General features: G+C 29.5%; 1 protein-coding gene across 1 annotated transcript in view; it reads right to left on the bottom strand.

The window, feature by feature from the left end:
* LOC135951877 (chaoptin) overlaps positions 1–27,665 on the bottom strand; it is a 285,213-nt gene that overhangs the window by 34,200 nt on the left and 223,348 nt on the right. Inside the window, exon 3 of the mRNA XM_065501621.1 lies at positions 5,425–5,569. Within this exon, the coding sequence (XP_065357693.1) occupies positions 5,425–5,569 (145 nt within the window). The remainder of the gene's footprint in view (positions 1–5,424; positions 5,570–27,665) is intronic.

Genomic DNA, 27,665 nt, shown 5'->3' with positions numbered 1-27,665 from the left:
TTCCCTCTTTTTTATCTATACCTCTGTGCACTGCACGATGTAACTAATTACTACGAGTTATGTATTTTGATAAAATATTAGGGGATATTTGTATTATTTTTTTTGTGAATAAAATGAAAAGTTCTGGACCGAATTTTATTATTTAGAGCTTATTTTATTTGGAATTTCTTTTTCTAAATGTGTAATAAAAATTATAACACAGAAATAACGGTATATCTAACCTAAGAAATGGTTACCACCACTGAATTCAGCGTACCCGAATTAGTTTAAGCCTCTGGGTGCCCCTCTTGACAGAAAAAAAATGTCAATTTCGTGCATAGTGTAATTAATATTTATCATACGCCTAATAGAAATTTTTTAGAATATTGAAATATATGCTAAATTTTTTCAGATTTGTCACCTATTAACATTAAGATGGACCTTACTTTTTTATTTTCGATTTCTCAAAAATGAAGGACAGTTTTGTATTATGTTATTCGCCAAAATATGGAAAAAAAAATTAGTTTTTCTTGAAAATCGAAAAATTTAAATCGCAGGTATGAAAAAACTATAGGAAGTTTTTCAAATTTGTATTCCTTATTATATTCTCAATCATGTGATGGTCAAAAAATTCTGAAATTTTTTTAACAAAATTTTTAAAAATTTAAAAACGTTGTTTTGAAACTGCCGTTAAAAAAAAATTTGTTTGGTCATACCTGCGAATAGGCTAACGTTGTCCTACGATGACAAAAATTCGTATACAAGTAACTATGGATATATTTTAAGTAAAAATTAGCTTTTCTTTTATTATTTCTCAAAATATGTTAATTTGGTTCATACTTTTCTTGTTCCAGTGGCCTGAGACACGTTTTTTTGAAATTGCTGTTTGAGTAGCTCCCAAAGATTTTGCAAGCTCAACAAGAGGTGAGAGACTTTGAAAGACGATTTTCCATATCCAAAATGATAAAAAAATTATAAAAAAAATGGAAAATAAAATTATGTGAGTGAACTTTTTTGACAACCGCGAAAAAGTATAACATTTTTTAAAATAACTTTCAATGGTCTATTCGACTATGCTAGGGCCATTTTGATATTTTAAAAAAATTTAAAAATGTGGCCCTATTGTACATATGTATGTTTCAAAAAATATTTAAAAAATCCCACATTTTCATACACCCAATATTCTTGGGGAATTGTCAAGGGATAAAATAATATTTTTAGGTAAACTAATTTTATTTTTAAAATTTAAAAATAATTTTTTTTTCAAAGTTGTTTTTCAAAATTTTTAAAACATTTTTTTTAATTTTTTAAATTTATTAATGAAAAAAAATTATATCAAAAACATTTTTTGGGTAAAAAAAAAATTCGGGTTAAAATTTTCCCTATTTTGACCCATTGAAGGTCCAAATTACTATATCTCATCATTAGATATCCAAATTGCCTATATTAATGACTTAGTATTCCAGATATAGATCAAATATAGGCCAAAAATGGAGGTTGTTACGGTTTTTTCGTTATATCTCAGCCATTTGTGGGTCGATTTTATCAATTTTAAATACCCGATAAATATATGTATAAATCATGTTTGTAAGATATTTGGCTATATAGACTTCGCTATCTATAACGATCCAGAATATATGTATATACTTTGTGGGGTCACAAATGAAAAATGTAGAACGGAATGACAAACTTATATACAAACTATTGTACCCTTTGTCACACATGGTGAAGGGTATAAAAAGGCAAAAAAGAAAAATGTTTTAAATTTAAATTTATTGGTTAAAATTTTTTTTTTTAAAAACAAAGACAGACAAAGATTTTTTTAAAGTTTGGAATATTTGAAAGCATCCAAATATTTTTTTCAGTGGGCTTGAACAAAATAACAATATAGAAGCCAAGCATGTGCATTCGTTGCTATATCAGTGACGACTAAACTAAAGAGAATAAGAATAATTGTGCTATGAAATGGACATTAATAAAAAACAAGTAAGGAAGTATGGTCGGTCAAGCCCGACCATATAATACCCTACACTAAGTAAAAGAGCAAAAACATTTTTCTTTTAAAATTTCAATAATTTATATTTTTGAGTGATTTTCGGAAGTGGGCCTCACCATGAAATTAGGTCGTGTGATTTATGTCTATATGAAAGTTTAATATGTTGAATTTTGTATGTATACCAACATTTTAAGCGATTTATGCACGTTAAAGTGATTTTCGAAAGCGGGTCTATATGGGAGCTATGACTAATTATGGACCTATCGTAACAAAATTTGGTAACATGAATTTTGTATGTATAAAACTTATTTGGAGCGGAATTTGTGGAGATACATACATAAATTAAACATTTATGACCGATAAAGTCCAATTTCGGAAGGACAGTTGTATGGGGGCTAGGTGAAATAATGGACCGATTTCAGCCAGTTTCAATAGTCTTAGTCCTTGGGCCAAAAAAATAATATGTACCAAATTTTATCGAAATATCCTCAAAATTGCGACCTGTACTCTGCGCACAAGGTTTACATGGACAGCCAGCCTGCCAGCCAACCAGACGGACGGACGGACATCGTTTAAGCGACTCAGAAAGTGATTCTAAGTCGATTGGTATACTTTACGGTGGGTGGTAGACTAATATTTTTGGGGTTACAAACATCTGCACAAACGCATAATACCCTCCCCACTATGGTGGTGTAGGGTATAAATTTATAAATCAGTTCATGTTGGAGGTCTCATGAAAAAGGTGTCTGTTTGGTATTTGTGGTCTCGCACTATCTTTAATACATTAAGGTTGTTTTGCTTTTGTTTTTCAACAAACATTATTTTTCACTTACATTTTTGCCACCATTGTTTAACAAATTTTATTTAACGAAATTCTATGCCGAATCTTACAAATAAAACTCTGGCACTTAAATTAGGTTGACTTTGACAGCTGGCATGGGTTGGCTTTTAGAGCTGTGGTTTGTGGCTTATTTGCATAGACCTGCTACTTAAGAATCAGTGGATAGAGCATTTTGTCTATTGTTCAAAAATACATTATGGGCCATCTAAAATGGGTTAACATATTTTGATGTCGACTATGAGATTTGAGAATTTTTGACCTAAATTTGAATTTTACATACAAAATAGGTGTTTTTTGGATGGACCTGTTTCCCTCGGTATCATTTTTTCATTTAAAATATTTTGCGTTATGTTAGCTTTTCAGAAATATAAATTCCTTACACTCTTCTTCGAAATTTTTTAGATAACTTAGAGAAATTTTGAAAATTTAATTTTAAAATTGAATTTAAGTTGTAAGAGATAATTTGTATAGTGCTCGACGAAATCGGAAGCCAAACGAAGAAATAAGATCGTTTTAAAAATGTAACATACCCGAGGTGTCCTACTTTAGGGACCCCTGTCAGTGCACCTGGTTGGCCAATGAGGTCCAAACTCAAAACTTAAACTCCATAACAATTCATATTTTCGCACGTAAAATTCAAATCGTACTAAGCGTCCAGAAGTTACAAATTTATTTTCCTCTATTTTTTTTCTATACCACTGTGCGCGTTCTCACCAAAGAGTGATTTTTTCGTTATGCGTTGGACGCATAACGAAAGTCGCTATTGGAGGACATTTTAGTTTAAATAATTTTAAGTGCAGAAGACTAAATTTGCTGTATTGGTTGGATTTGGCTGTAGATATAAAAGGAATAAAAAAGTCGTAGAAATTTTGAACCTTAACCCCTTGTGGACCAAGGCATTAAATCGTTGAAAAAGTTTTAATTTTTTATGAAATATTGAAAATAAGGACCTCAAGAAGTTATTTACAAAAATTTTGAATTTGTGGAGGACCTGCAAGGTACCCAAAGGAACCTGCAAAGTACTGAAAGGGACCTGCAAGGATCCGAAAGGGACCTGGTACGGTTGGGTCAGCATCAGCCAAAAGATAAAAAAACTCATAGATTTTTGTTTACATGTTATTAATTTATTGATTAGTTTTGTAGTCTATTTTATGCTATATAAATAATAAACACCACAATGAGAACATGAAATAAATCACCTTTATTCTGTATAAGCGAGTTTGCCAATAGGCAAACAAAAATATATTATTCCAAAGATGATAATGTACTTCAAAGTACTTTTGGGCAATAAGGGTCAAAATATGTTTTGTTTTCATTTTGTACGTTTATTATTGTTATGGTACTTATAAGTACCGTAGGTCCACAAGGGGTTAAAAGAACAATCTGCAATTAAATATTAGAAAATTAAAAAGTTTCTATATAAAAAATAAAAAAGGTAGAACAAATTTATCAGCAATATCTAGATGTTATATGATTTTGCACATATTTCCATCATTTGATTTTTAGCTGAAGAGTAATAATTTGTGATCTCGGGACCATCGAAAAAGTGCAAAGTGAGTACCACCGTAATGTACAAATCCAGTTGGTTAACTTTTCCATATATTTTTCACACATACTCCAACATTTAAACATTTGTTGCCAAATGTAGCATTTTTATTGATTTCTTAAACAATCTATGTAGTATATCTAACTATTTCATACACATTTTTTCAATTTAGTTTCATCTTGTTTTTTTTATTCCTCTTATGATGCTAAGTAACATTACTTATTTATCTGTAGTTTTTTATTTTTTGGTTTAGAGTTAATAGAAAATTGCAAGTATTATCCTTTTATTTTTACAATGATGAAATTCAAGTCATGTTTGTTGGTTGGTTGGCTGGGTGTAACAGTTTGTTTGCTGCTCGGCTGTGGAGATGGCCAGTAGCCTGTATAACTGGCAGTGTGTGTTTTAGTTTTAAGAAAATGTTTGTTCGTTAAAATCCCATTAATATTTATAAGCTGCTTTGTGGCTTTATACCAAAATTTTTTTGCTGTCTTGCTGCTTCTATTTCTTCTTATTCCATGTATTATTTTTAGGTCACTGTATGCAGTTTGATTTTTTTGGGTGAATTTTTCGTTTTCTTTTCTATGTTTCAACATTTTGTATGTCTTTATGGTTGTTTCTCTTGTTTGATTTAAGTTTATTATCTATAAATTTTATAATATTTATTTACTGGCCATAAATTGTGCTAGAAATTCGTATAATAATGTTTTGATTTTCTCTAATTAAGCATGCTTGTTAAAAAAGTTAGGCACAAAGAGAATTTTTCTTAAAAGTATTAAAGTTTTAATACCTTAAGAAGATTTTGCAAATTATTGAAATATAAATAAGAATATTTCTTTGAGTTTGGTATGAAAATTTTAAACACAGAAATAGTAGCAATTGGCTAAAAGCATTTAAATGCTATTTATGCAAAGATAATCCTTTGGAATTGGATAGAAAAAGCTAAATAATGTTAAAATGAAAAAAATATTTTTCACCCTTTGTTTAAGGTTATATATGATTCTTACCTGTTTTGGGATAGTAGTTATGTTTATAATTTCAAAAGTTTTATATTTTTAAACTTACCTAAAACTTCTTTCGGATATATCCTGTAATTCGTTGTCAATTAATTTTAAGGTTTTCAGCCTAAGTCCCTGAAACGTTTCATCGTCCACACTCTGTAAATGGGTGTTGGACATTTCAATGTAGCGCACTGAGCTGTGTATGAATTCTGGAATTAAGAAAAAAATATATATGTAAGAAATTTAAGAAAAATAGTTAATAATAAAGTATATTTAATTTGTGTGGAAAACCACACAAGCAGAGTATTTTTTAGATGTCGAAGCAATTTCCTCTCGCGTTAGTTAAGCACACAGAACGCATTAAATAATGTTTTATACGAAATATTTAGATAGTGAAGTTGATATCCCTCTTGTGTGGTTTTCCACACATAAGTAATTTCTATGTAATTTGTACTAGAAATAGCATTTCTTGTAGTCAAATGCAATATTTGGTGGTAAATAATGAGTTCGATTATAAAAAAAATGTTGCTAGTGCAAAATACGCAGATATACCATATGCGTGGAAAACAACACACAAGTGGAATTGTTTAGAAATAAATATTATCAGCATGCCACTAAAAAGAAAAACTGTACTATCAAAGATTACAAATATAGTTTAATTTCCTATAAATATTCTTAACGTTCAGCTCACTCTTGAAACCACATAATCAGAGTATTTTTTCTACATTTTTTAAAAAAAATGATGTACAAGCCATTTCCTGATGGGTAAATTACGCTCAGAAAACTTATTAATTGATGGAAACATAATATTTGATAAGGGATATTTAAATAGTGAAATTGCTAACATCGCTGTGTGGTTTTCCACACATAAGTAATTTCTATGTAATTTGTACTAGGAATAGTTTTTTTTGTAGTCAAAAATAATGTTTAATGGTAAATAATGAGTTCGATTACAAAAAAAATTATGTTGCTAGTGCAAAATACGCAGACATACCATATGTGTGGAAAACAACACACAAGTGGAATTGTGGAGAAGGTTAAATAAATTGTCAGATATTAATTAGGAAGTTGTCATAATGACAATAACAAAAAAAACTTTATTTATAGCATAATAGTGTTGTGTGGTTTTCCACACATAAGTAATTTCTATGTATTTTGTACTAGCATCAGCATTTGTTGTTGTCGAATGTAATGTTTTATGGTAAATCATGAGTTCAATAATGTTGCCAGTGCAAATATGCAGACATAACGTATGTGTGGAAAACAACACACAAGTGGATTTGTGGAGAAGGTTAAATAATGCCAATAAAAATAAAAAAAAAACTTTTAGATTACAAATAAAGTTTAAAATCTTATAAATATTATTAATATTCAGCTCACCCTTGTGTGAGAAACCACACAGAGTATTTTTTCTAAATTTTTTAAAAAAAAATTGTTTCACAAATGTACAAGTAATGCATTGATAGATTCAAAAATAATATTTGATAAAGGAAATCTAAATAGTGTTGTGTGGTTTTCCACACATAAATAATTTCAATGTATTTTGTACTAGCATCAGCATTTTTTTGTAGTCAAATGTAATATTTGGTGGCAAATCATGAGTTTGACTACAAAAATAATTACGGTGCTAGTGCAAAATACGCAGACATACCGTATGTGTGGAAAACAACACACAAGTGGAATTGTGGAAAAGGTTAAAAAAAATACCAAATATTCATTAAGAAGTTGAGAAATAAATATATTCAACTTGGTGTAATAAACCATAAAACCAGAGTATTTTATTTATATTTTTTTGAAAGAATTTTTTTATCAATGTATAAGAAATTTCCTGCTGGGTAAATTACGCTCATAAAACTTATTAATTGATGCAAAAATAATGCTTAATAAGGTATATTTAAATAGAAAAGTTGGTAGCTGTGTTGTGTGGTTTTCCACACATAAGTAATTTCTATGTAAATTGCACTAGAAATAGATTTGTTGCACTAGTTGCTAGTGAAAAATACGCAGACATACCGTATGTGTGGAAAACAACACACTAGTGGAATTGTAAAGAAGATTAAATAAATTATTAGATATTCATTCAGAAGTTGAGGAATAAATAATGTCACAATACCAATAGAAATAAAAATTATTATAGCTTAGATTACAAATAAAGTATAAAAGCTAACCCTTGTGTGGAAAACAACACAACGAGAGTATTTCTTCTATTTTTTTTTTAAATAATTTTTCTATGATGTACAGGCTATGCATTGATTGATTTAAAAATAATGTTTGATAAGGAATATTTAGGTAGTGTTGTGTGGTTTTCCACACATAAGTAATTTCTATGTATTTTGTATTAGTATCAGCATTTTTTATAGTCAAATGTACTGTTTGATGTTGTCAGAGTCGACCACCTATTGTTTGCAAAATATTGTAGAGCTCGTAATTTGTAAAAAAATGGACAGAAAAAGTTTAGAATATCTTGTTTATTCTCCAATTCAAATGTTTTAAGTTTTCGTTTTTACCCTTACAAAAGAGGTTACATTTAACACCCTGTATCTTAACTTTTATTTAAATAACTTTATTAAAAAACTTTGTTTAGTAGTTTAATTTAATAAAAATTAAAGCATTATGGCTTTATTTATTTCTTTATAATTTAAGATTTACTGAAGTTATTATTTCCCTTAAAAAAAAACAAAACTTATTCACACACTTTTCTTTCTTTAGGCCTTTCAAGTGGCCTTCATTTCAAATTATTTGTTTCCACAAAAGAAAAATACTAAAAACAACCATAATATTTTCATAGCTCTGTCTTACAGTTTGTTTATCGCTTTAGATTTTCTTTTCCCAAATTTAATTTAACTCAAAAATATGCAAATATTTACTTTACAATCGCTAGACATTTCAACAGCCAACTTGCTGAATATGATGTGGGATGATGATGATGATGATTTTTGTTGCTTTAGAAAAATAAAATGTAAAAAAAATATGCCAGTAAAAGTAAAGGATAAAAAGCAAAACGAAGCAGAAGAAACGTATTTAAAAAGAGTTTTTTTTTTCAGAATTGCATATATTTGAAATGAAAACAACTGTGAAAAGACGCATTTGTTGAATTAAAAACGTAAATAAAAACATTTGGTTGGAATTCTGGGTGATAAGGGTGGACTTTTGAAATGAGCTAAAGTAATAATAAGTCAAGGGTAATTAATAAAGAAAAGAATAAGACAAAATTTGAGCTAGAAGTTAAATCCTTATTGGAAAATGTAATTTATTGAAGAAGGTTGGTGGGTAATATAGCAGACAATGTTTTCATCATGCTTATTTAGACTAATTTTTGTATTTAAATTTTGTTTAAGTCATTTTAAATATCAAATTTTTCTTTGTCTTAAATCCTTCCCCAAACTAGTATTACCCTCTCCTTGAAGTAGTGCCTCTTTTGCTGTTTCAACACATGAAAAAACATTTACATCTCTTATAAATGTTGTTAAAATTCATTTTTTTTATACAATTTATCTTTGGCTGTATTCTTTTTTAGGAAATTTCTCACAATTTATTTAAGACCTTGTTGTTTTTTATATATGCTAGTATATAGAAATATTAAGGTGTTCCTAATTTTGTACTTTCCCCATTTTTATGCTCACATGGTATACAAATTATTGCTATTTCCATATTTGTGGAACCAGCTGATTCATATATGTGTAACCTGTGGTTTTATCTTCTTATCTTCTATAATCTTATAACTAACGAGAGAGCCTTCAATGACAAATGGCGTTCATCTTAGCGGGGTAGTGGATCTGCTCCACAGATCCTTGCACGGGTTTGTCTCTGTTGTCAGCAGTTGGGATAGTTTTGCAGTTTGAGGTTTGACACTACATTATTAAGCTGCTAATGCTAATGAATCTGTTAAAAGTTCTAGAATTCAAATATTCTAGATTTTTCCGTTAAGAACAATCATGAAGCTACTCGAAGGAAGCTGGCGCTGTTTATAAATAGTGGCAGCGGTTGCAGTACATAGTTTACTTATTTATTTTATTTTATATTATTTTCTTTTCTTTTCTTTTCTTTTCTTTTCTTTTCTTTTCTTTTCTTTTCTTTTCTTTTCTTTTCTTTTCTTTTCTTTTCTTTTCTTTTCTTTTCTTTTCTTTTCTTTTCTTTTCTTTTCTTTTCTTTTCTTTTCTTTTCTTTTCTATTATTATGTTGCCATTCTCTTGTCAGTATTCTCTTTTTGAGAACAAGTCTTTCAATATCCGAATTTTAAATAAGAGCATTAGGTTTCGGAGGGATTTGGCACCTAGAGTGTTCCAAAGCCGAAATTATCAATGACTTGAAATCATTGACAGTTTTATCTTCCTCACACTGCAAATCAGTATTTGTGTTTCATATATTTTAGCCAGTTTGTCTTAAAATACTAAGAATCCTTAGGAGATCTTAGGATGTTGGCCTTTAAGTTGGGTGTCCATGGATACATGAAATCTAAGCAATTTTAGCTATTAGCTAAAGCTTTGTATAGCTGTCTGGGATTCACCAATCGCTAACCCCAATATTTGTGTTTGGCATTGTAGTCTCCACAAGCCAAAAACTGATCTCCCAGAGTTTCAGAAAAGATTCTTCAAATTTCTACTTGCTCATCGAAAAATATGTTGGGCACTATATAGAGCTCAGAGTTAATTTTCCAGCTGGGTATTCAAGGCTAATAAAGGTTGCTGGACTATAATCCTTTGAAAACGCATCTAGGGCATTCTGTCTCAATAGGCCTTACGATCCGTATGGTTTGTGTAATAATATGAATAACCTGATTTAAAAAAGTCTCTGAAATTAACATCACATTTGTGCTGGCTTAAATAATTTTCATTCAATTTAAAATGAAACAAGTAAGAGAGCTATATTCGGCTGTGCCAAATCTTATATACACTTCACCAAATTATACTTCAAAATACAAATTTTAAATATTTTTAGGTAAACAATTTGTTCTCTTTTCCAAGGTTGTTTTTTCATTTTTTGGAACATTTTTTTAAATTCTATTTTTTTTAATTTAAAAATTTTTTTTTTTAAATTTTATAAATTATTTTTTTAAAATTAAAAATTTTTTTTTGTTGAAAAAAAAATTCGGGCTTAACAATATCTTTTTCCGATTTTGACCCATTGTAGATCCAACTTATTATGGTCTTATATGTCGTTGCAAATATCTATCATTAGATATCCATATTGTCTATATTAATGATTTAGTAATCCAGATATAGGTCAAAAATCGAGTTTGTCCTGGTTTTTTCCTCATATCTCAGCCATTTGTGGACCGATTTTGCTGATTTTAAATAGGAAACTTCTCGAAAGCATGTATGACAGACTTATTAAAGATTTGGATCCCAAACATATCTGGGGTCTTCAGAAAATTGATTTCAATAAACAAACGGTCAGACAGACAGACATACGGACATGGCTTAATCGACTCCACTATCTATAAGGATCCAGAATATATATACTTTATAGGGTCGGATAATTACATTGTGGAAATTAGAAACGGAATGACAAACTTATATATACCCTTCTCACGAAGGTGAAACCTAAATTTAAATCTAAAAATTAATTTTTTTCAAAATTTTAAAAAATATTTAAATTTTTATATATCCTTCACCAAATTATAGTTTAAAATTAAAAATTTTAATTTTTTTTTTTTTCAAAATTTAAAATTATTTTTTTTTAAATTTTTAATTTTAGCGAAAAATATTTTAGACAAATTTTTTTTTATAATTTTTTTAAAAAAATTTTTTTTTATAAATTTTAAAAAAAAAATATTTTTTTGACCCACTGTAGGTTCGACGTACGCATTGCAAACGTCTTTAAAATATCTATTATTGGATGTCCATATTGACTATACTTATGACTTAGTAATCCAGATATAGATAAAAAAATAGGTTAAAGATCGAGGTTGTCCTGGGTAAACTGTCAAACGAACGTTTTAGTACCCTCACTTTTTGACATTTTTGATCAGAATACCCCTGCAAATCATTTTAAATAGATTGACGTTGGAACAAAGCTACCAAATTATCATAGACGACAATTTTATCGTAAATTTTTGTTCTGCGATGTGGCTCATTTTTGGCTTAATTGGTTTTTTAATAAACTAAACAGACCCTACATACTCCATTACATCCAAAAAATGGCATCATGGGATCTTATTTCTTTAAAAATTAATTCAGAGATCTCCTTACGATCAATGGAGATCATTTGGTTTATTTCCTTTAAATAAACCGGATACTTTTGATTGCAAATAAAAGCCGTTTAGTAGTTTAAAAATTGTAACAACTCTTTATTTATTTAAAATGTACAACAACCACTGAATTAAATAGCCACTCAATGTTTTTTTATACACGTTTATAAATTCTCAGAATTACTAAAAGCTTTTATTTAATAATGCCCACAGATATGTTACAGTTTTACAGCACTGTTATTTGAAAACATTATGCTACTTTTAAATCAGCCGTTAAAATCGTTATATTTGAATTCAAGTACAATTTCGTAACACTATTTTATTTTTACCAGTAAATTTTGAGTAATTCTTAGTTGCTCTATAGTTTTATTTGCATAATATGATATGATTGCAATGGATCATAATATGATTACTTTGGGTCATATTGTGATTGCTTTAGATCATAATATGATTTTTTATCATGCTACTGATGATAATAATATGTTTTGGGTTACAATCATAAATCTTATCATAATATGTTGCTTTTAGATTATGTTTACCACAACCATGTTTTAGGTGAAGGAGATTAATTTTAGAAAATCCAAAAACCTTCAAATAAGCACCATGCTAATACACATATGTATGAATATATTTATGCATTTGTTTACCCAAGAATTTCCATATAAATATTTCTCTTCTCACATATACACAAGTCAAAAAATCACTCATACGCACCATAACTCTACATTTTGTTGCTTATACAACTTTTTCTTGCTACAACACATTGCTTCTTTTAACGTCTCCTTCAACTTTTTGTTTGATTTTTTTTTTAAATTTTTTGCTTTTTTAAGTTTTTTAGGTTTCTATACAAATGAATCTTAAATAATGTTTGTTAGCAACATAAAAAGGCAAACAAAATATAATGAAACACAACAAAAAAAAAATGGAGAAAACAGCTGCCTTAGAAATAGAGCAGAAGCAGAAATATTTTCTAAACAAACCATAAATGCCACATTTTTGAGGTTTTTATTATTAGAATTTTACTATAGTTACTATACATGTAAATAATATTCATTCACATTTATATATTTTTTACTTCCTGGGAAAATGAAGGATTCATCTTTTCTTTAGCTTATAACAAAAGCTTGATTTTATTAAAAACATATAAAGTTACAAATTTTTAGCAGATAAAATAAAACACATAAAAATAAAACATTTTATACGAGTATGCTAATTTAGTAATATTTATGAGAGTATTTTTTTTTGCTTTTTAAGTTTAGAGAAAGTAGCAAGCAGTTTATAAACTATTTTTAAGGATATTTTGTATTTTATTAAGAAAATTATACAGCAAAGTTTAATTTTATGAAACTTTTTACTTTAAAATTTTGTAAAAAATTCATACATTGTTGATATTTATTAAAAAAATGTTTGTGTCAAGTAAATTTTAAAGATGTAGCTACAGCTTTTAAATCCTTCAAGTTGAAAATATGATTATTTGCGTATAGTGGCCGACAAAAATTTATTGTTTCTGAAATATTGTTCAAGCTAGAATCATTTACTAAAACAAACATCTATCCCTAACAGCCATAAAAACTTATCTTTATTTCTTACAGTAAATTAAACTCTGAAGTTGTGCAAATCAATTTGTATGTATTTTATTTTTCTATTTTTGTTCCCCCCAAAAAACTAAATAAAATTTTATTATAACACTCATACTCTTACCACCACAATAAACACCTCAGTTATCAACAACAACGCTTCGTACTGGTTACAAACAAGGTTCATGTATTTGCTAACGAACAAGTAGTTGAGCCATTAAAAATGACTCAATGTTCAAGAAACAAGACCAATGAAAACCACACACATTCTAGAGATGGCCACATAATAACCCCATAACTTTACGCTCAGTTTAACAACACTTTTCCCTACAACAACTGGTCAATGCTCTTAATAAAAACACTCTTACGAACTCACACTTTAACGCCCGTATATGCTGCAATCTAAAGTTTTAATATACGACTTGTAAAGGTTAATGGCGCGGATGGGAGTAACAACTAGAGGAATAATAAGGAACATAACTGCCAGTTTAAGTTACGGCCATCGTATATAAACTTTTGCCAATAAGTGAATTTTATTCCTATTTTTTATTCTATTGTTAGCTTTGTTTGTATTCTTCATGCTCCTGTTGTTACATTTATTTGTGTAGTAAAATTTTATTACATTTTAAGGTGTTTTTCTCGTTTTTATTTTAGCAAATTGTAAGTAGCCGAATTGTTCAAATATGAGGAAGATGAAATTCATTATTTAGTTCTTTAATAAGTGTAAGAGGCAGGGCGGGAAAGATAGTGTAACAAATGTAATTGTTAACTAGAACTAGAACAGAACTAGAACAGAACTAGAACAGAACTAGAACAGAACTAGAACAGAACTAGAACAGAACTAGAACAGAACTAGAACAGAACTAGAACAGAACTAGAACAGAACTAGAACAGAACTAGAACAGAACTAGAACAGAACTAGAACAGAACTAGAACAGAACTAGAACAGAACTAGAACAGAACTAGAACAGAACTAGAACAGAACTAGAACAGAACTAGAACAGAACTAGAACAGAACTAGAACAGAACTAGAACAGAACTAGAACAGAACTAGAACAGAACAGAACTAGAACAGAACTAGAACAGAACTAGAACAGAACTAGAACAGAACTAGAACAGAACTAGAACAGAACTAGAACAGAACTAGAACAGAACTAGAACAGAACTAGAACAGAACTAGAACAGAACTAGAACAGAACTAGAACAGAACTAGAACAGAACTAGAACAGAACTAGAACAGAACTAGAACAGAACTAGAACTAGAACAGAACTAGAACAGAACTAGAACAGAACTAGAACAGAACTAGAACAGAACTAGAACAGAACTAGAACAGAACTAGAACAGAACTAGAACAGAACTAGAACAGAACTAGAACAGAACTAGAACAGAACTAGAACAGAACTAGAACAGAACTAGAACAGAACTAGAACAGAACTAGAACAGAACTAGAACAGAACTAGAACAGAACTAGAACAGAACTAGAACAGAACTAGAACAGAACTAGAACAGAACTAGAACAGAACTAGAACAGAACTAGAACAGAACTAGAACAGAACTAGAACAGAACTAGAACAGAACTAGAACAGAACTAGAACAGAACTAGAACAGAACTAGAACAGAACTAGAACAGAACTAGAACAGAACTAGAACAGAACTAGAACAGAACTAGAACAGAACTAGAACAGAACTAGAACAGAACTAGAACAGAACTAGAACAGAACTAGAACAGAACTAGAACAGAACTAGAACAGAACTAGAACAGAACTAGAACAGAACTAGAACAGAACTAGAACAGAACTAGAACAGAACTAGAACAGAACTAGAACAGAACTAGAACAGAACTAGAACAGAACTAGAACAGAACTAGAACAGAACTAGAACAGAACTAGAACAGAACTAGAACAGAACTAGAACAGAACTAGAACAGAACTAGAACAGAACTAGAACAGAACTAGAACAGAACTAGAACAGAACTAGAACAGAACTAGAACAGAACTAGAACAGAACTAGAACAGAACTAGAACAGAACTAGAACAGAACTAGAACAGAACTAGAACAGAACTAGAACAGAACTAGAACAGAACTAGAACAGAACTAGAACAGAACTAGAACAGAACTAGAACAGAACTAGAACAGAACTAGAACAGAACTAGAACAGAACTAGAACAGAACTAGAACAGAACTAGAACAGAACTAGAACAGAACTAGAACAGAACTAGAACAGAACTAGAACAGAACTAGAACAGAACTAGAACAGAACTAGAACAGAACTAGAACAGAACTAGAACAGAACTAGAACAGAACTAGAACAGAACTAGAACAGAACTAGAACAGAACTAGAACAGAACTAGAACAGAACTAGAACAGAACTAGAACAGAACTAGAACAGAACTAGAACAGAACTAGAACAGAACTAGAACAGAACTAGAACAGAACTAGAACAGAACTAGAACAGAACTAGAACAGAACTAGAACAGAACTAGAACAGAACTAGAACAGAACTAGAACAGAACTAGAACAGAACTAGAACAGAACTAGAACAGAACTAGAACAGAACTAGAACAGAACTAGAACAGAACTAGAACAGAACTAGAACAGAACTAGAACAGAACTAGAACAGAACTAGAACAGAACTAGAACAGAACTAGAACAGAACTAGAACAGAACTAGAACAGAACTAGAACAGAACTAGAACAGAACTAGAACAGAACTAGAACAGAACTAGAACAGAACTAGAACAGAACTAGAACAGAACTAGAACAGAACTAGAACAGAACTAGAACAGAACTAGAACAGAACTAGAACAGAACTAGAACAGAACTAGAACAGAACTAGAACAGAACTAGAACAGAACTAGAACAGAACTAGAACAGAACTAGAACAGAACTAGAACAGAACTAGAACAGAACTAGAACAGAACTAGAACAGAACTAGAACAGAACTAGAACAGAACTAGAACAGAACTAGAACAGAACTAGAACAGAACTAGAACAGAACTAGAACAGAACTAGAACAGAACTAGAACAGAACTAGAACAGAACTAGAACAGAACTAGAACAGAACTAGAACAGAACTAGAACAGAACTAGAACAGAACTAGAACAGAACTAGAACAGAACTAGAACAGAACTAGAACAGAACTAGAACAGAACTAGAACAGAACTAGAACAGAACTAGAACAGAACTAGAACAGAACTAGAACAGAACTAGAACAGAACTAGAACAGAACTAGAACAGAACTAGAACAGAACTAGAACAGAACTAGAACAGAACTAGAACAGAACTAGAACAGAACTAGAACAGAACTAGAACAGAACTAGAACAGAACTAGAACAGAACTAGAACAGAACTAGAACAGAACTAGAACAGAACTAGAACAGAACTAGAACAGAACTAGAACAGAACTAGAACAGAACTAGAACAGAACTAGAACAGAACTAGAACAGAACTAGAACAGAACTAGAACAGAACTAGAACAGAACTAGAACAGAACTAGAACAGAACTAGAACAGAACTAGAACAGAACTAGAACAGAACTAGAACAGAACTAGAACTAGAACAGAACTAGAACAGAACTAGAACAGAACTAGAACTAGAACAGAACTAGAACAGAACTAGAACAGAACTAGAACAGAACTAGAACAGAACTAGAACAGAACTAGAACAGAACTAGAACAGAACTAGAACAGAACTAGAACAGAACTAGAACAGAACTAGAACAGAACTAGAACAGAACTAGAACAGAACTAGAACAGAACTAGAACAGAACTAGAACAGAACTAGAACAGAACTAGAACAGAACTAGAACAGAACTAGAACAGAACTAGAACAGAACTAGAACAGAACTAGAACAGAACTAGAACAGAACTAGAACAGAACTAGAACAGAACTAGAACAGAACTAGAACAGAACTAGAACAGAACTAGAACAGAACTAGAACAGAACTAGAACAGAACTAGAACAGAACTAGAACAGAACTAGAACAGAACTAGAACAGAACTAGAACAGAACTAGAACAGAACTAGAACAGAACTAGAACAGAACTAGAACAGAACTAGAACAGAACTAGAACAGAACTAGAACAGAACTAGAACAGAACTAGAACAGAACTAGAACAGAACTAGAACAGAACTAGAACAGAACTAGAACAGAACTAGAACAGAACTAGAACAGAACTAGAACAGAACTAGAACAGAACTAGAACAGAACTAGAACAGAACTAGAACAGAACTAGAACAGAACTAGAACAGAACTAGAACAGAACTAGAACAGAACTAGAACAGAACTAGAACAGAACTAGAACAGAACTAGAACAGAACTAGAACAGAACTAGAACTAGAACCTGAACTAGAAATTTAATTAGTACCTGAATTAGAACCTGAACTTAATAGATTTCGAACACAATTTTTTAAAGAATTACAAAAATACACCTCAGCGTATGCTTTATATTTGTATTTAGTAAATTACTCATTCATTTATTTGTTAATTTTTTCAAATTTTTTTTTGCTGACAATATTTCTTTTTATTTGTGTTTTTTTCTCATATTTATCTTAACACTTACACTTCTTTTATTTGTACAATATTCCCATAAACTATATGTTTTCAATATATTTTAATGCTCATGTTTGCCCCCTTTTTTCCTACTTGGAGAGCAATATTTACTTTTGGGTTTTCAATCAAGTATTTGTTTAACATGCTGCCATACACTGACACACTTGCACACACATATGCATACTTATCTGGCATATTAAACAAATACAAAAACAAAATAATATATCTGTATATAATAAACAACAATGGATATATAATAAAAATAAACTCACACTCTCTATTTCAGAGTGTTGTTGGAGCAAATACCAACAAAAAAAACTGTGAAGTTTTGATTACACCAGCTGTCCATGTATGAGTGGTTGCCATGAGTTTGTCGAATGTGTGAGTAAGTTAAAAATAATAAATATGTATTGTCTATGTATTTGTTTTCTTATCTGTATATATTTGTATAAGTGCAAGTGTGAGTAAATAAATATGTTTGTTTGCAGCCTGGTAAAAAAAAAATATAAACTATTTTTATATACTTGTTTTCTGAGCAGCTTTATTTGTTTTTATTTATCTAAGGCCTCATAAGTATGGCACATGCTGGAAAGCATTTCTTTTTATATTTTCTTGGAAAAGAAAAATATTATTTGTTGTTTTTTTTCTCCTGTTTTGCTATTTATTCAAGTATTTCTCTTACTTTACTTACACTCAAGCACTAAATAAATAGCAACTATTTTTGGAGAGTAAATAAAAGCCAAAATGGAATTGATTATAAAAATAACAATAACAAATTGTAGTGCATACTTAGTAGGGATAAGGATTTGTGATATGAAATTCTTAAGAAAATTATAAACAGTTTTGCTGTTTTTCTTGTTAAAACTTTAAGCAAAGCTAATATTGATCTTAGTTATATATTTAGAAAAGATTTGTACATATTGCAAAATAGCAAAAAAAAAATGGAATTATGGGTGTGAGTTTTTGAAGAGTCATAAATATTTATGGTAAATAAAACTTAAGGCTAAAAGATAATGAGAAAACAAATGTTGTTTAGAGAATATCTAAAAGGAAACAAGATATGAGAATAGGCTTTTTGCAATAGTTTTAAAAAAATGTATTAAATTTGACTTCGATAAGCTACTATTTGTTATTAAAAAAATATTACAAAATTTCATACATATTTCAAATCTTAAATTTTACATTTTCCAAAATTAAATAACTCTCGCAACAACTACATTTTTAATTTTGTTTTAATTTATGTACATAACATTTGACTCAGTATTGATTTTGAAATAATTGTTTTTTTTTAATACATAATTATAAGTTTGCTGTTAATTAAAAAGTATATATCCGAAGTAATTTGGGATAAATTTTGATCCGCTCTTATCAAAATTCCAGACTAGATAAAAAAAACTGAAATTTTGATTTTCAAATGCGAATATCTAGTTAACTATAAGAGGTAAAATAAATCTATAGTTATAATTATTGTAGGCTTCTTCAAGTAGATTTTACGTGTATAGAAATATTTTAAAAATCTAGTATTTCTAAACGGCTGGTCCGATTTGTATAAAAAATGCTAAAAATTCAAGTCAATATCTCTCTTAGATTCGAAAATATACCACTTTAAAACTCGGTCCTTCAAAAATATTGAACTTTTTCATATTTTTTTGTAAGACCAAAAATTACCTTATCTAAACAAAAACAAGTAAGAGAGCTTTATTCGGATGTGCCGAATCTTATATACACTTCAGCTTATTAAACTTTAAAATATAAATTTTAAATAGTTTTAGGTAAACAAAATTTAATTTTTTTTAAGTTTTTTAAAGAAAAAAAATTTTAAATTTATTAGTGAAAAAAAAATTTATGACAAAAAAAAATTGTTGGTAAAAAAAAATTTCGGGTTAAAAAATATTTTTCCGGATTTTTAGGTTTTTTAAAGAAAAAAAATTTTAAATTTATTAGTAAAAAAAAAATTTATGACAAAAAAAAATTTCGGGTTAACAAATATTTTTCCCGATTTTGACCCTTTGTAGATCAAATTACTATAGTACTATATACATGTTGCAATGGACTTTGAAATATCTACCATTAGATATCCATATTATCTATATTAATGACTTAGTAATCTAGATATAGATAAAAAATAGGCCAAAAATCGTGGTTGTCCCAGTTTTTTCCTTATATCTCAGCATTTGCGGGCCGATTTTCTCGATTTTAAATATCAAACTAGCCGGGAGAATTCCCGATATATTGATGTACGAATCATGTAAGGTATTTGGAGACAACTTAAAGTTGATTTCAACATACAGATGGAAATGGCTATATAGGCTTCGGTATCTATAACGATCCAGAATATATATACTTTGTGGGGTCGCAAATGAAAAATGTAGAAATTACAGACGGAATGACAAACTTATATATTTGGAATAAATGACCATCAAATTGTTCCCAGTATTCGCAATCCTATTAAAATTTTGATTCGAATTTTAGTTTTAAAAACTCAACAAATTAGTAATCCCAGCTCTATTGTTACGAAATTTTACTTGAATTCAAATATAACGATTTTAACACGGCTGATTTGAAAGTAGCATAATGCTTTCAAACTGCAGTGCTGTAAGAGCAAACTGTAGCATATTTGTGGGCATTATTAACATTGAATAAAAGTTTTTAGTTGACCATTGATCGTAAGCATGGTAACGCTTTTGCTGCGACCTTATATTCGAATTCGAATATTCAGTTAAAGAACATTGTAGAAAGTACACCACAAATGGCGTATGTATTAGAAAGCTCTAGACAGTTAAAGAGCAATCTAGAGTGCAGATGGCAGTGTTATAAATAGTGGCAGAGGTTGCAGTCGTTAGTGAGTTTATCAGAGACGCTTTTCGAATAAACATCAACTGAGTGCTGTGTTTTTCAAGTGAATTCGTCTACATTATAAAGTGTGTCTGTATTTCTGCGAATTTATAAACGTGTATAAAAAAACATTGAGTGATAATGTCTAATTTTTCGACCTTTTTTATTATTAATTTTATTTATTTTTATTTAAGCTTGAGGTCACTTTTTTTATAAATAATTATATTTATTGATTTTCAATATTTCGCTACTCTTTGTGTAGAAAATAAATAAAATTAAAAACATTGAGTGACTATTTAATTCTGTTGTTGTACATTTTAAATAAATAAAGAGTTTTTACAATTTTCAACCTACTAAACGGCTTTTATTTGCAATCAAAAGTATCCGGTTTATTTAAAGGAAATAAACCAACGTTTTGAAAAGGTTAAAACGTAACAATATAATAAAGTCTTTATTTATTAACGAAGCTGAATAAAATGTTCAACATTTTTTAAATTCCTCATTCTAAATACCAAAGTGTAAAAGAACTTGTCAAAAGATCAAAGATAATCCCGCAATTCTTATAAATTAGAGCTTAAATCCTAAGAGTTGCATTTTCTACAATTTTGCCTGATAGGGTCCACATTTTCTTTGCAGCTTGGAAAATACTTTGGTTGTAAATATGGAATACATCCAGGTTTCTAGTGCTGCTTTCCGGTTTCTCATCCCATTTTTGGAATTTTAAAAAACGTGGCCCAAAGTTGAAATTTTGATAAAAAAATAGGTCAAATTCCGAAGAGCGTAGGGGCGTAAAGATACTTTACAGGAAAATATAAAATTATTATATGTTCTTAAGGAATGTTTATTTTTAACAAAAAAAGAATTAACCCAGATATGCCGAAAAGAAAATTATTTTTATATTATTTTGGAAGCAAATGAGAAATATAAAACAGTGCAATTAGAGTTTTTTTTAAAAATTTATTGAAAAAAGTGTTTTTTTAAGTCATCCAATTTAGGGGAAATTGGGGTCACAACTACACAACTAAAACGCAATAATGAAACATTCATGCATATAACAATCAAGCTACTCTTCATAAATATAAATTCCAAAAAAATATAGTATTTATTCACTTGTAAATGTACAAAATTTTACTTTCCGTACAAACGAGATATGTCCATGAAAATATCACAAATTAAAAATTCAATAACTCAAAAATTTTAGCAAAAATAATGCGATCACACAATCTCCCCGGTATTGGTGAGTACTAAGTATGTGAAAAAAATGGTATTTTGATAAACGTGACGTATCCTGTCAACAAGAACTACAAGTACTACATGTAGTACAGTCGGCATATCTGGGTTAAGTCAACTTTTCGTCCAAAAAACAGCAAAAATAAACTAATTTTTGAAAATTTAAATTCAAAATCGTTTATTTTTGGATCCATAAAAAAAACTCGAGTCCATTCGGTACTAAAGTACTCCCAATATTTTTAAAAAAGCGGACCTAGGTATGGTAAAATTTTTAAATTTAAATTTTGATGTGCCTGGAACTCGGAAATTATAAGAGATAAATGGTACATGTACGTTTTTCAAGGCCTAGCGTAGCGCTTTGAAATCGGATGGGAAACAAAAAAATGTCACGTGTTTAAATATTGTACATGTCGAAGGTACCCTATGATCTCCCATGACTCCACCCCTGGAGCATTTGTAGGGTGCATTTTAATAACTTGACCTAGAGTACTCTTTGGCTATGTCTGCGTAAAATTGTATTCCGATTGGGCCAGCTGTTTAGAAATTCCAGATTCATTTCCAAAAAATTTTGATTTTGCCCCACTGTGCATACTGATATATAATATCTGACTTCAAATGCTCCCGGCCGATAAATGTCAAAGTGAGTTTTTCTGACACCACACAATACACCACGACCGAGAAACAAGCCCAACGATGAGTATAATATACGTTCAAATTTTACACCCAGTAAGCTGCAATTGGTGCCCCGAAATTTATCACTATAGCTATTTTTTGGCAAAAAAAAATAAACTTAATTTATTTGGTGGTCACTTAGCTATATTACTACCATGTATCGGTAAGCGGTATCAACAAATCTGAATTAGCTGTTGACCATAAACTGATGACACCCTTTTTTGAGGGCCTGATTTTCAGAATATTTGGAGGTCCATAAAAAATAGTTTTACTACCCTTTGGTAGTGTTGTCGAATCTATACTGTCATGATCGTGTGGTTTTCCGAAAGACTTCAATTGTTGCATAGTGTAATTAGTCATAGCTCCCAAATAAATTTTGAAAGAAAACTGTGTGCACGGTGTAGGGCATCATACGGTCGGACTTGACCGCTTATACTTTCTTACTTGGTTTTTTTCCTAGAAACAATTTTCAATTTTCTTGCTTCTCAATTTATTGCTCTAAAATCACTTTATTTTATTTAGCAATTCTTTTCAGCCTTTGGCCTTTTAAAACATATTGATTTTATTTCTTAGCAGCAAGTCTTTTAAGTTTAACAAACCGAAAAACAGTTTGAAATATTTTTATAATTTTATCAAACTTTAAGTAGTTTTTTTATTATTAAATTTTTATTGCAACTAGTTTGATTTTTATTATTTTATAACAAATTTTATTTTTTTGGGAAAAAACTGCTCCTAAGTTTATGCTTCATTTTGTAAGTTAAATGGCTGACATTTTCACAATACTGTTTTTTACACTCATACAAATGCTATTAAGGGGAGCAGAGTATGGAGAGTGACCTACAAGTATTTCAAGGTATTTTAAATATAGTTGGGATCATATTTAGTATCAGGATTATTTATATTTATGAGCGTCCTTGTCAATTGATCCTACATAAAAAACAAAGTATTAAAAAGGACACTTAGTGATAATAGTCTCTCCAAAAGACTGTAAAAGACATTAAACTATTGGGAAAATAAAACCTTTCTTACTTAGAGACCCAAAATTGTCAACTGATTTCATGCTAGATTACCTGGGGTGTATGATGTAACCAATTGACTTATCTTGCATAGAACAAATCCGTGTAAAATAATTAAAAATTATATAAATTCATATCAGCCCAGTACTAAAACATTAGAGAAAATTACTGTCTAAAAATAATACTTGACTTCTTAAGAAATCAATGCTGAACTGCTGGGAAACTAAACATAAATGTGTGCTGGCTCTATATATAGGAGAACAGTAGACTAGTGAATGCAATAAAAATAAAAGTTTCTTTTTTTTATATACAATAATTGCAAACAATTGCACTAACAAAGCATAATCTCTTATCGGAAAGTTTTTCATTAAAAAAGACTTAACAACAACTACTATTAAGTTTAAATGCCGAGAGCAGCAGAAAGTAAAAATCAAATAAAATTGTATAGAACTTCTTTATATATGGCTTAGTTTAGTTTTGAACTTGCAGTAGATTGTAAGGGCATTATTAAATTTTCAAAAAATTAAAGCAATGAAAAGTTTATTATAACCTAAATAGGATATTAAATTAAAAATTATTTTAAATATAAAATAAATTATGGAATGGCTGCTGCAGTATTTGGTATATAATCAGTTTATTTGATTGATTTAACATCGCCAGGCTTAAGCGTTAAAAGGTAGTGACAAGCAATTTGTACTATAGGTCCCCTTTACCTACATATGAGGAGCTGCAAAACAAAAGGTACTTTTTTGAAAATTAAAAAATTTTTTGAAATTGATTTTTTCTACAAGATTTCAACCAAAAATATTATAAAAATATCAAAAAATCAGTTTATAAAAAAAAATCGAAAAAGTACCTTTTGTTGTGCGGCTCCAAATATGTATGACGATCCTCTAAGAAGAAATTCCAAAGCTAAGAGGGTAAAAACGGATAAACTTATATCTTCTAAACTGACATAAATTAAACAAAATTTCAAATTCATATTTATCTACTTAAAAAAATAGTAGATAGGTGTTTGGTACTTTCTTAAAATTCGTACCATTTAGGGAAGAAATCGTGTTTAAACTGTATTTGGGTACTATTTTGGCATTCTAAGCCACTAAACAAAGCATCAAATTTTTAATCGCATTCCTTACTTATCAAAAAATATCAAATATAAATTTGGTACTTTTTGAAAATTGTATTTACTTTTGGTACCTTCACCTTCGTGAGAAGGGTATATATAAGTTTGTCATTCCGTTTGTAATTTTTCATTTCCGACCCTATAAAGTATATATATTTTGGATCCTTATAGATAGCGGAGTCGATTAAACCATGTCCGTCTGTCTGTTGAAATCAATTTTCTAAAGACCCCAGATATCTTCGGGATTCAAATCTTCAATAATTCTGGCAGTCAAGCTTTCGAGAAGTTTGCTATTTAAAATCAGCAAAATCGGTCCATAAATAACGGATATATGAGCAAAAAACCGGGACAACCTCGATTTTTGACCTATTTTTGATCTATATCTGGATTACTAAGTCATTAATATAGACAATATGGATACCTAATGAAAGATATTTCAAAGTCCATTGCAACGATGTAGATAAGGCTATAGTAAGTTGGACCTACAATGGGTCAAAATCGGGAAAAATAGTTCTTAACCCGAATTTTTTTTTCATTAAAAAATTTTTTTTGTCATAAATTTTTTTAAAAAAAAAAAAAATTTAAAAAAAAAATTTTAAAAAAATTTGGGAAAAATTTGAAAAAAAAAAATTTTAAAAAAATTAAAAAACAATTTCAAAAAAAAAAAAATTTAAAAACAATTAAAAAAAAAATTAATTTTGTTTACCTAAAAATATTTAAAAAAATTTATTTTAAAGTATAATTTGGTAAAGGGTATATAATTCATTATAACCTCCTACTACGATATTGAAATCTATTTGAATAAAATTTGTAGCATCTCAATGAGGAACAGAAAGTACCCAATTGGGGTAAAAACGGGAAGAAACATTTTATTTAAAATTATAAAGTCATTATTAATTCTATTCATATAGAAAATAACTAACAGGGTGTTATTTGGAACTCGATTGAGAAGGTGTTAAATCAGGGTAAACAATTTGATACTTTTTTAAACATATTTTTTCTTAAGCTCATAAACAGAGATTTAATTGGTTAGAGACATATCTGTGCCACAAAAAATTTCACCAAAATTTAGTATTTTGAAATTTCAAAGTTGATGGGTGTTCAAGAGGGAAAGGGGAAGTTGTAGCTTTTTCTTTTAATAGTACTTTCATAACATTTTAAATAATTTAATTTAGCGCCATAAAAGTTAGCTAGTATGCTTCTGAGTAAAGTAATAATTAAGAATAGGGTGCTTAAAGGTATTAATGTACCATAAAGAGAGAACAAATGGTACTTTTTCGTTAGTCTAATGGTACTTTTTTGCTTTTTATAATATAGTTGACCTAGAAAAATTAAATTAAACAGATATGGTACTGAGTGAGTTAAAATTCAAGGAGACCTATACTATTCTTACGGTATTTTTTGAATAATTTACAAAAATGAAATTTGAGGGGGACTTTTTCTAATGTTACTTTTCGATTTTTTATTATAATGAACCAGAGCTCTAAATGAATCATTAGTTGTTATTTTGAGACGGAAGACAAAGATCGCCCAGGACAGCTAAAAAAAGTTTGAAGACCAACAATTGTAGGCTTTACTTCATTGTTCAGATTGTTATCAAACTCAACAAGAGCTGTAAAATCACTGGGATCATAGCAATCAGCAATTGCAAAAAATCTGCGAGCAGCAGGATTCATTCAAAAGCAAAGAAATTGTATACCATGAGAGTTGATGTCAGCAGATCTTTAAAGACGATTTAACATATCCGAAATGCTGCTTGAACGATATGAAAGGAAATCATTTTTGCACCGAATCATTGCTTGCGATGAAAAGTGGATCCACTACTATAACCAGAAGCGAAAGAGTTATGTTATGTGAATCCCGGCCAAACAACAGAATCAACACCAAAGTCAAATATCCATGGCGCTACGGAAATGTTCTGTATTTGGTGGGACCAAAGTGGTCCTGCATATTATGAGCTGCTGAAATATGGCCAGACTATCACTGGTAACCTACACGCAGACAAAAATATAGTTGTGCATGTTTACAGTAACCATTTCAACATTTTTAAAAAGTTTTTTAACAATATTATAGTTACAGTAACCATTTACATGATTCTGGTAACAATAGTATTGTTAACTTAAGATTTACATGATTGTATCAATCATACATATGGTTACAGTGAACAATTATATGTTTGTGACAATTCGCCACCTTATAGTCCATACTTTGCCCCGTCCGAATACTATTTCTTTCAATCGATATAGAAGGCTCCTCTCTGGGATTCTCTTCACTTCAGAACAGAGTATGACGAAATTGACTTGATTCGTTCTTGGCCTTAAAAGATGAGCAGTACTTTTGGCGCGGAATCTATATGCTGTCAGAGAGATGGGAAAAGGTCATAGCTAAAAATGGCCAATAATTTGAATAAATTTATATTGTATAATTGTTTCAAAATAAAAGCTAAACATTTGAAAAAATTACGCATTTTTCTGTTATACAACCAATATATTAACAAATTCGACCTTTTGAACCAGTATTTATGGACTTATAGCCACGTTTATGTTTCATTTCATTTTGATATGAAAATTATTTTTTTGGTTAAAAATATCACAGCTCACAGATTATCATCGCTTTTACATTTCGCATATTATTACCGACTTCATGTTTCAATTTATTTTAATTTTGCTATGATTGGGCGGCGAAACGCAGCGGGTTACAATTACTGTTGTAAATAACCTGTTTTTTCCAACTACCTTTGAATTAATTTTCACAGAATTTACCTTTGTTACCAGCTCATTTTTCATTATTTTATTCAATTCCCTAAAAATTCATTATAAAACAAAATTTTCGCATTCATCATTGTTAATGATTTTTCCCAATTCCCTGCAACTATTTAGCTAGCATTTGGCAACAACATATTTCCTTTTTAATTTTCTCCATCATCAGTGCAAAGCTTTGCTGTTTTTCCAATTCCAACCATTCAATTTCATTATATTTTTGTTTTTATGCTGATGTTGGCACAAAAAAAAAAACAGAATTTATAAAATAAAATGAAGAAATGTTGAAAAAAAAATGTGATTACGATTTTTATTGAAAAATAAATTTATGGAGTACAAATTTTCTAATAGT

Source organism: Calliphora vicina, chromosome 2 (assembly GCF_958450345.1).
Source record: "Calliphora vicina chromosome 2, idCalVici1.1, whole genome shotgun sequence".
Classification (NCBI taxonomy): domain Eukaryota; kingdom Metazoa; phylum Arthropoda; class Insecta; order Diptera; family Calliphoridae; genus Calliphora; species Calliphora vicina.
Note: the sequence above shows the minus strand (reverse complement) of the source record. Positions and strands in the feature narration are given on the sequence as shown.